Source organism: Falco biarmicus, chromosome 6, assembly GCF_023638135.1.
Source record: "Falco biarmicus isolate bFalBia1 chromosome 6, bFalBia1.pri, whole genome shotgun sequence".
Lineage (NCBI taxonomy): Eukaryota > Metazoa > Chordata > Aves > Falconiformes > Falconidae > Falco > Falco biarmicus.
In genome coordinates this window covers 23,395,231-23,406,400 of record NC_079293.1, presented here as the reverse complement: position 1 = coordinate 23,406,400, position 11,170 = coordinate 23,395,231, and the positions used below count along the sequence as shown (strand labels likewise).

The 11,170-nt window shown below is 44.0% G+C and overlaps 1 protein-coding gene across 1 annotated transcript in view; it reads left to right on the top strand.

The window, feature by feature from the left end:
- Positions 1 to 530: 530 nt before the first annotated feature.
- Positions 531 to 11,170, top strand: part of ALKAL2 (ALK and LTK ligand 2) — a 14,716-nt gene continuing 4,076 nt past the window's right edge. The window contains exons 1-5 of the mRNA XM_056342451.1: positions 531 to 816; positions 1,723 to 2,047; positions 4,493 to 4,546; positions 4,658 to 4,738; positions 7,080 to 7,146. Of these exons, the coding sequence (XP_056198426.1) occupies positions 1,789 to 2,047; positions 4,493 to 4,546; positions 4,658 to 4,738; positions 7,080 to 7,144 (459 nt within the window). The 5' untranslated portion in view covers positions 531 to 816; positions 1,723 to 1,788 and the 3' untranslated portion in view covers positions 7,145 to 7,146. The remainder of the gene's footprint in view (positions 817 to 1,722; positions 2,048 to 4,492; positions 4,547 to 4,657; positions 4,739 to 7,079; positions 7,147 to 11,170) is intronic.

Below are 11,170 nucleotides of genomic sequence, written 5' to 3'. Positions count from 1 at the left end.
CGCGTCTCCCACCCGCACCCCGCTCCTGCCACCCCTCCGCGGCCTTCCCGGCCGCCGGGCGCAGGAAATCGCCGGCCCCTTCCCCGGCAGCTCGCCCCCGCCCCAACACCTCCCTTTCCCCGCCGCAGCCCGGCCCGGAGTTCCCGGTAAACAGGCGGCTTCCCCGCCCGCCCCCGCCACACGGCCCCCCGCGGGGGACTGCGGGGAGCGCTGCGGCCGCGGGGCCGGGGACCCGCCTGGCGGGGAGCCGCGCCGAGGCCATGAATATTTCAGAGGCTCCTCAGCGCGTTTCTAATTAAAGGCTCGGGCGAGGCGCGCCACCCCCCGTCCCCATCTTCCCACCGCCGCCCCCTCCCGCTCCACACACACACACGCACACACACGCACGCTTGGGACCGTCTCCTTACGTCGGAGAGAGGCGAAGGGGTGACTGAGCCCTGCCCGGGAGAGCCGAGCGAGGGGGAGGGACGGGGGGGGCCGGGGCGGGAGGGAAGGGAGGGCGGGAAGGGGGGGGCTTGTGCGAGCAGCGACGCTCCCGAGGTTGCCAAGTGGACTTTTATTGTTTTCCACCCACTTCCAAGTCGATACTATCTGCCGTCTCATGTCCATCCTATAGCCTATATAAGCGGCTGCGCTGGGGCTGCCGGCGATGGAGTAGTTCGCGGGCACGGCGGGAGCGCAGGGACGGGAGGGGGGCGGGCGGGCCAGCCGCGGAAAACTTGGACTCCCCGCCGCTCGCGGGCTGCTGCCGTCCGGGGAGAGCCGGGGAGCGGCTCCCGGGGGGAAGACGCCTCGGCTCCTGAGACGGAGAGACAGGTAAAGCAGCCGTGAAGGGCCAGCAGCCCTCCTTCCCCCCCGTCTCCCTCCCCACGACCCCACCCCTCCCGCCCCGCCGAGCCGGAGCGCGGCGTGCGGCGGGGCCGCGCCGCTGACAGCCCGCACGGAGCCGGCGGGGGGAGCCCCGGCGGGGGGAGCCGCGGCGGGCGGGGACCGGCCGCCCCTCGCGCCGGCGGAGCGGGCAGCCAGCCGTCCGGAGGTGAGCGGCTCCGGCGAGGAAGCGGCGTCCCCCGCCGTGGCGGGCTGCCGCCCACTGCTGCTCCCCGTGGAGGTGGCCGCGGCCGCCCGCGCCCCGTCCCTGAGCTGGGAGGGAAGGACTGAGGAAGGGGAGGCTGGCGCTGCCGCTCCCTGCCCCGGGACGGCCGCCCCCCAGCCGCGCACCGCCCGTCCCGCCGCTCCTGCCCGCGGCCCCGGCGCGGAGCCCCGCAGCCAGGGTGGGGGCCTCGCTCGGTGCGCGGCTGCCGCGGCTCCCCGGCAAGAAACTTCGGGGAAAAAGTTGGCGCCCCTCGTCCGCGCCCCTCCGCTCCGCGGCCGCGGGCGAGGCAAGGCGAGGCGGGGCGGGGCGCGCCGCTAGCCCGTGGCCATCGCGGATCTGCTCCGCCGGGCCGCGGGGAGAGGCAGGTCCCGTCGCGGCATCCCTCGCCGCGCCGCGCCGCACCCCGCTGCGCGGCTGCTTAGCCCGCCCTCCGCGGGGCCCCCGTGGGCGCAGGCTGCCGGGCGGGCGCTGCCGGCGCTGGGGCCGCTCCCCCGGCGGGGCGCTGCGGGGGGCGGTGGGGCTGCCGGGGCCGGCCGCGCTCCCGCCGTGTGCGACCTGCGGAGCGGTCTCCGCGCTGTCCTACTGTAGCGTTTCGATTTCACCCCCATGAGCCCGTTTTTCTCTTCCAGTGAATAGGCGGCCTCCCACTGCAGCGGATCCTTCATCTGCTCTTGCACCCCTCAGGTCAGACTGCAATGAGTGGACTGAGGTCGCCAGGGCTGCTGGGGCTGGTGCTCTTAATGCTCTCAGCAGGGTATTGCAAAGAGAAAACTGACTCCACAGATTTGAAGGAGAGGCAAAGTCTCTTAAATCTGATCATGGAGATCATTCAGGAACTGAAAAGGTACCACCTGGAGAAGGACAGTGGGGTGCAGTACTTCTCCAAGCACGACTATAACTTGGATCGAAGGGAAGTGGCCGACTATGGAGGATACCAGGATGAGCAGAGAGTTGGTAAGTCACAGTCCATGACTTAGGAGATCCTTTTTTTTTGTTTTCCTCTGGGGTGCCTTGGTGAATGAGACATCATATCAGGTTACTGTATCAAGAATTCACCGCTCAAAATACCTGCAGATTCCCATTGATATCAGAAACAGACACAGACAGCAAATCTGGAATAGAAAAACTCCATTCACATCTCAGAGTCTCTTACTCTCTGGATAATGTACTCAACTGAAAGTCCGGCTTCCTGTGTATTGGCTTTGAATGAAACCCGTTAATAAGGGAAATGACTGAAATGGGATGAGTTCAAAGAAATAAGGGATGAAAACACTCTTTTTCCTGGAAGTGTACCACATTTTAAAACGTGCTTGGTTTAAGTGTTGCGTGGAAATGACCCTAGCAAGATTTTCCCCTGCAAGACTATAGTATGTTCTTATAGATCTCCCATCTAGAAGCCTTTCCTGCAGCTCAGCTTCACTAAACTTTTCGCCCTGCTTACTAGTCCCTTTTGTACTCTGGAGGTAGCACCTTTGAAATACTAAGGAACTGAAACAGAGTACTCTTCTGTCACTGTACAAGCTATGATCCCTCTGGGATGCTCTTGCTGTCATCCCTCTACTTGTTTGAATGGCTCTTCTCTAACCTGCAGTGAAAGCCCAGGCTTGTTCATAAGATGTTTGGCGTTGTGTACAGCAGTCTGGAAGTGGTCGTACCAAGCCACATAGTGATGGACAGTTACTGCTGTTTCGTGATGTGCATCCAGTTGAAAGTTGATTTGGCTTCTCCTGCTGCCATATCTAATTTACTGTTAACTGTCACTCCCAAACCCCTACAGCACTACTGCTGCTCATCTTACCCCTCCCACTGAAAGTGACTTTCTGAATATTTTCCAGCTGATGTCTACTCATCACTACTTTTTCAAAACTGGCTTTCATTTTGCTAGTATGCTATTTATTTTGCCTTTATTGATCTCATAAAGCTTCATCGTACCTTTTCTTCGTTCTCATTCATATTCAAATACCTTCACAATTTGCATTTTTTGGTGGCTGTCATGAAAATATTACTTCTCTATTTGCATGATTAATGAATATACAAAGGAAGACAATTCTGTTCCACTTAAGATCAGCACAGTGAGAACATTGTTTTATAAAACAATTATGTTGAAAAGTTAAAGAGGCCAGACTAAGCAGGGAACTCTCATCTGCACAACTCTAAATCTCAGCTTGGAACATGGGCATAGGTTTTGGCCACCCTACATCAGCATATTGGTGCAAAACATCTGACTGGTGCTCAGCAGTTATCTATGTAAATAATAAACTTACTTCAGAGCAGATTGGTTAGTAGTAGTGTTCCTGGCTCCTGAGCAGGATTTTTCATTCTGTTATTACAATGGAGTTATTCCTAGCAACTCTTGAAAAAGGAACTACTGCTTAGAATCTTCCATTTCAGTTTTGGCAACACTTTCCCAGTGAGCCTGTCCCATGGGAAATTTCTGAGTGAAGCATGTGTGTTTTTAATGCTCTACATGACATAATTAGGTCAAATATGATAAGGTCAATTTTACTTACACTGACTAAAGTTAGAAGTAAATGAAGAATGACTTTCGAGAAGTGTCTATCCTCACAAGTGAATCAGATCTGGATGGAAATGCTCTCTGCTTTATATCTGGTAAGAGGTGCCAGGGGAATGAAAAAGGCTGCTCAGGCATTTATCATCAAATAAATAAAGCACCATGTAGTGTATCGTACACAATCAGCACTAAGCTATCAGCATAGACTTCGTAACAGAAAGCAATCAAGGATAGCTGTAAATCAGGAAGACACAAGCAAGGGTTAGGGCTAAAATGGATTTCAGTAAACCAGTTTCATTTTGCCATCTGCTGAACACAAAACGCCAGGCGGTAAACCACAAACGTAGGGAGCCAGAAGAGAGCAATTTGCTTGGGATCATTTCCTGTGAATTTTTACTTGCTGCTAAAGGCAGAGGGGAAGATTCCTGTAAGTAGATCAATCCAGTTTCATGATTACAGCAGGACAGTGTTTGTACAAATATACCTGTGACAAAAGAGTGGATACATTTGCATAAGAGAATTGGAAGACACAAATCCAAACCTGGCTGTATCTCTGGGTCTTTACCACTAGTGGAATATGCTATTTTTGAGCAACCATGAAACTAAAATTTCTGGATGAATTTAATTCTAGGTAAACATGGTAATGTAATTCATAGAGAGCTACAATCTCTTAGTTAATTGTCATCATCATTAATGACCACACACCTAATAGTTAATCATTGCAGTGTGTTTCATAGTGCATTTTACAGTAGCTTCTAATGTAAAACAAATACTTGCAGCTTGGCCTGCTGTATGCAAAGGACTTTTGACCTGTGTGCATCTCATACAATATTTGGCAAGCGCAATTCCAGTGCAGCACAGTGACTATTCTTTTTTCTGTCCAACAGAAATAGTTCCCAGAGATCTGCGGATGAAAGACAAGTTCTTAAAGCATTTAACAGGTATATTTTAATCCTGCATTGGTATCCATCATTTCACATATATAGCATAAGCTGCATTACTCTTCCTGTGAGCTGTCATAATTCATAACTTTTCTTTTCTTTATATTTCAGGTCCACTCTACTTCAGCCCAAAATGTAGTAAACACTTTCATCGGCTTTATCACAATACAAGGGACTGCACCATCCCAGCATGTAAGTGCCAAAAACCAGCGACTTTCATAAAACAACAAACAACTCTAAAATTTAATAGCCCTGTGAGGTACCAGTAGTGAAACGACATTAGAATACTTGCCTCGCAATGAAGAATTTGGAGTGCTCCAAAACATACTAAGTACACTTTACAGTGTTGATAGAACAGTGTCAGTATTACAGTGAGAAAAACTGAAAAATAACTTTTTCACCGCAAATAGACTGTATAGAATGGCTGTAAACACCGCTTCCATAGGTACTGATGTATATGCCTTTTTAGTTCCAAATCAAAGGCATTTGCTTTTCATAGGAACACGTGACTCCTCTCACAAACCTGCTTGTAATCATGAAATTTACAGTGCTTAAAATTCAAGATAGGATCAGAAACCCAGGTGGAGCTATTTCCTTTTCATTGATTATTGATGTAGAACATATTTTACAGAAATTTTATATTTTGACTGTTCAGCTGCCAGTCTACCAATGATGTCAACAGTGAATCTTTGCAACTGTCCTCAGTGAATTATAAAAGTATAACCTCCTAAGGCCTAGATTAAAAAAAAAAAAGGTGCAGATGGACACAAATAAGGAAATGCAGCTCACGATATCTCATCACTGTTGGCAGCACAGCAAATTAAAAAATATCAAACATAGACATTTATCAGTCAGTAGATGTGACTCCAGATTCATACTGAGGTGGATCTGTTGAGTAAGTAGATGCTATTTTAGTACAGCCTTTTCAGAATAGAAGCACACTTTATTTTACTTGTCTGAGGTCAACCAGTTGGGTCAGTAGCAGAGCTGGGAATAGAAACAAGAGTTACAGATTCCAAGTTTCGAGTATTAAATATTTCAGCCCAATGTATTTTAAAGGCTTATTTGGTAGGAATTGCAGACTTTTTTCTCCATTTGTAGGCTTCAGATTAGGAATATCCTGGAAAGATAAGGATTTCTGGAAAAGAGCTAACCAGATCGCAGTCTGTTGACATTGATGGTGATGGCAGGTGTTCATAACTAGTCTGTTTTGAAAAGCAAGTAGTCATGTTACCTTTTTCATAAGGAACACAACACAAATATAATTTGACTCAGCACTGATGAGTGCTCCAAGCTGTTAAACTAAAAACTAGTTGGTCTTAAACTCTGAATTAGCCTGTTCCTCCTGAGAGGTGACATACCCACCAACATAATGTCTGGGTAATGGAGGATAATTTGTATGAATGGCAATTACAGCGTACCTGTGCTGTGAGCTAGAGACTGTTAACATTGCATCTCTAGGAAACATTGTATGTAGTTACTCATTAATAATGCCTAACAAAAATCAGCATCAGTCACGGGACTGGACTGACTAGCATCTCCTTAAAGTCACTTTCTTCTAGGAAAATGAGCTTAACCACCTGCTTTAATTCCTTATGCACAATGTGACATTACTTTTAGATAATACTCTGATTTTCAAAGGCCAAACAACAAAGACATTAAAAGAATCTATGATGCTGCAACACTGTAGTAGCCAGTACAAATGCATTTTGTTGCCAGACCTTCTAGTATTTTGTACAGCATGGTAGCATTGGCACCTAAAAAGTAACTTACTCTGCTGTCTGTCCGTATTAAACTTTCACAATATTTGCTTTCAGTTTGCCATGTTAAAGAAAAGATCTTGATTATTTTTTTAGTTTTGCATTGGTTCTACCCCTTACAGTGAATGCATCAAAAAGCAGAAGGTACCTAAAGTAAGAACTACTAATAGGACTACCGTGGAAAAAACAATTTCACTAGTTCCAAGATTAAACTCGATACAGTTATAAATGAATTTGTATGATGAGGTCACCTACTTGGGCTGGACTTACTCCTATGACTAGATGTTATTTGTCTAATGTAACAGTTTTTCCAGGAAGAAAAATTTATTGGAGAGTTGCATTACTTAATGTTGACAGACTTGCTCACTGGGGGCTGGATTTCAAAGATGGATACGTACTACTTACTATTCCTCTAGTATGGAAATACTAGTCACATGTTTAGATCCCACATTTAAGCATGGGCACAAATGTATAGATTTTCATAAATATCTACACACACTTGGAGAGCCTCCAAGTACATTCATGCTGTTGGTTTATAGATACTACATATACAGAAGTCAGCTGCATAGTTGCATGTGCCATTAGACATGGCTTTCAGTTATGCAATTTTTACACACTCTCATTTTGAAGTCTAAGGAGCCAATTTCTGTACTGCTGCAAAGTGTTCACTAAACTTTATTACAACAATAATTTGCACACCATTACCAATTTTTATTTTTAAAGTCAAAATTGGTTACTTTAGTAATCCGTTTATGCTCTTTTTTTCATGACAGACTATAAAAGATGTGCCAGGCTTCTTACTCGGTTGGCAGTAAGCCCAATGTGCATGGAAGGATAAAGGTAAGCTTTTTCGTAGCAGTAATGACATTCTAACACATAGCAAAGCAGTGGATATTGTGTTTTATACATGAAAATTCATAGGAGTGTAGTAACAATCGTCCTTTGGCTAAGGTATTCCCCTTTCAAAGTACCTGAAGTAACTGGCTTAATCTGGCAACTACTGGCAATAAATGAAGGGTACCCCCTACTGGAAGTCATTATATAAAAGTCCACATGCATCAGCTGTGCATTATTCATAGCCGCATACAGTTAGCAAATACACAGAACAAAACGCAACAGCTGTAGCTGCTTTTTCAAGGGTTGACTCAGTACACAATTGCCTGTATTGGCAGCAGCAGCCCTTTTATGTGTGCAGCTGTAGATCTGTGGTGTACGTTTTAGTAAGAGTTAATATATACATAGCCATACACATGAAAGCTTTATAAATGCAGATAGGTTGCAGGTGCTTTTAACTTTTTAAACTAACTTCAAGCTACTCAGATTTCTTGGGATTTTCACTGTGCTCACCTCTCATGTCTTCGGGTTGAATCCCTCCCTTTTTACCTAGATGTACCTCTAATTCCCACAATTACTTGGGGAATTTCCATGCACCAAAATAAAAACAAAAGCCAACCAACCAACCAACTACTTACAAACTATCTGTATTTCTAGAAAACTGATACATAGGAATACAAAAGGGCTGATTTACACCCTGTCTTCAACCTTTACCCGAGACAAAAATGTCATCTCTGACAAAGGGATAAATAATAACCCAAATGGATTTGTCAGTAACAGATGCTGTCAAGCCAAGATATTTTAGCTCTGGGACAATACACATCTTGCAGAGAGACTCAGTGAGAAAAAGCAATAAATGTTAAGCACCTTAGTTGTTTTGTGGGTTTTTTTTAGAGTATTGACACTGTTTTGCACAGCATTCTCAAAAGCAAGCTAGGGAAATGTGATCAAGATAAACGTAAAAATGGCTAGGAAAATATAGTTACTAGTGCTTCACTGTCAAACTGAAATACGTATTGAGCAGAGTCACACAGCATCACTATGGGTATAGCGTTTTGCAGTATTTTCATTAACAACTTGGGTGATAGAAGACAGTATATTTATGGATGAAAGTAGTGTAAGAGAAACATCCATGACAGAGTACAATCTTGAAAATAATATTGGAAAATTAGCTGAATAGTCTAAAACCAGGATAAAATCTAAAGGAAAGAGCAGAATTATGAAGTCACGCAGGAGTAATCGGCTGCAGAAATACAGAGCATGCTGTGAACAGCTAGACAGACAGTTCTGTAGAAAACATAGGGGGTGTAGTGGATCACAAACTAAGCATGTCAACAATGTCACACTTGACAAAAACCAAACACACTGGAATTTATAAATAGAATGATTATTTATAAAGCACCTGAAATACTCACTGTTGCTGGAACACTGTACTTAATTAAGGACACAATACTGGAAAACATACAGGTGCTTCTTGTAAAAGTCCAAAGAAGAGCAACACGGACAACCAAAGACCTAGAAAACTTGGTTTACAAGAACAGCTAAAAGGAATTTGGATTATTTAATTTAAAGAAAAGACGACTGCAGGAAACCATGATGGAGCTATTCAATTTCATAAAAAGCAACCAGAAGCCATTCCCTCTATCCAGGTTGGATAAATAAAGACATAGTTTAACTTTGCAACAAGAGAGGATTCCAGCTACATGTTAAGAGAAGACTTCTCTAGAGGCAAAGACAGAGGTAATATATTACATCATTAGATGTAATTCAGCATCCTAACTTTACGCTAAACTCCTCAAAATGTCTTTTAAGTATTTTCTGTCTTGGCTTCCTAAAATAAACCTAAACTAGCCCAGCTTCAATGCAGAATGTTTTTAACGTCCAATAACTGCCCAGGGAAGTGGTCGAGTCACCGTCCTTGGAGGCATTTAAAAGACCTGTAGATGTGGCACTTAGGGACATGGTTTAGTGGTGGACTTGGCAGTGCTAGGTTAATGGCTGGACTTGATGATCTTAAAGATTTTTTTTCTAACTTAAACGATTCTATGATTCTTGTCTTAATTTGGAGCATGCAGCCATGGAGAGGAATCTCTATTCATACATCGCATGTTGAGGAATTATGGAAACATTTGCGTATAGTATTAGGGCAAATGTAAGTCAGCAAATAGGTAAATCCTTTGATCTGACTCAGAGAAATGTAAGGGATTCAACCTTTCAATTGTAAAATCTAGAAAGCACCTAAGAAATTAGCTATTATATATGTAACACGTGATGAGATATATGTGAGTATATAATGATACTTACCTGCAAAAGGCAGGTGAATAATGTTACTACCGATACCAAGCAGATATATCAGAGTACAGAATTCTTTTCTCCCTTTCATTACATTGGAATCTCCTTCCAAACATTGATCTGTTATCTTTACATCCTGTCACGTAAACACAAACTCATAATATGAAGGAACAATAACTACAGCAGTTAACATCTCAAGATGGAAGACTATTTTAAAAAAGTCCATCTCACTTTGCCAAACAACTCCTTTGCTCAGCTAGCAGCGTGTTTCAAGGCGGGTAACAAGCCTCCAGTGCTGCTCTCCACAGACAAATCATTAATAGTATCAGCACTCTTAAGCAACCTCTATTAGCAGAAAGGAAGGCTATTCTCTGCCACATATGCCATGAGATCACAGGTGTCTCCATAAAATTCCTTCCTCCTCAAAGCTTTTCCACTTCATCAGTTCAATTTGTGTGGGTAAGATATCCCCTCTCACAGAAGAGTATAATACAGGCTTTATTTGTTTTCACCATTTCATGGACTAAGCTGTAGAAAAAAGGGAGTTTTGTATTTTTCCACTTATCAAGCCATCCTTTTTCCTCTACAAAATGTATAGTTATCATTAGTCCAAGGTGTTTTCAAGAAGTTGCAAAGCTGTGAATATAGTAACGCTTATACATAGCAAAACAAGATTTCAAAGCCATTTCTTACTTAAGATAGCTCTCTAGTGTACAAAAAGTTTATTTACAGTCTGGCAATAGGTAAAGACTTTTGGTTTCTGCCATAAAGCTACCAGTTAGTATCAGTTCTAAAGCTCAGGCTAACTCCTGAATATCGGGTAACAAAAATTTCTTAAGTGATACTACTCCAAAAAGGTCTAAATTCACCAACAGAATTTGAAAATTTATATTGTTATGACAAATACATTTTAGAAAGTTCTTTTGTAACTCCTGTATTATAAACTGCTAAAATAACATTTTTAATTAGCCACACCTACATTTTTTTCCCCAACAAATTAGATTTCCTGTTTTGCTCAGTATCTGATTTTCATTTCATTGGAGGCTTATGAGTGGGCTGGGCTATAGATGAATTATTACTTTTTTTTTTGATACTTTGGCAAACTGGTAGTTTTGGTGCATTTTTCAGATCCATGGGCATCTGTCCATGTTTAGAAATCAATTTGGTGGGGAAGAAAAAGGGAACAGATTTGTTTTTTATTTGTACTTAAAATGCATTTTGGACTATCATGACTTTAAAGCACATGACATTGAAACTCAGTGCTAAGATCAAACAAGAAAGTAAGATGAGAAAACAGGAGCTGGGCATCTATTACTGTCACAATACATACCTGACGAGGTTGGGGGGGGGTGTATGACACAATGCATCTTATCGAGCCTTCACTTTTTCTCATTTATCCTACACCTCTGTAACTGGGCTCCATTGTCTCTTTTCGAGCATATGTTCATATTTTGCCTGTCCCACAGACAGAAGCAATGCAGGGACCCAGCAACAACCCTTTTACTTATTGAGATTGCATGCGTGAAGCCGGAGCAGCATGTTTGTATTACCACATAACTCAGTAGCTCCCCCTTTTCTTTCTTCTTTCCAAATCAGCAACCTAAGCCATGTTCCCTGGTTGCCACCAGCACCATCTCTGACTAGTTTTATTCTGTAATACCTTCTCATGTTCAGCACAGGTACTTGGAGTCCTATCCTTGATGCTCTTTTTTGTTCTGTTCTTCAGCCTCATTTTTCT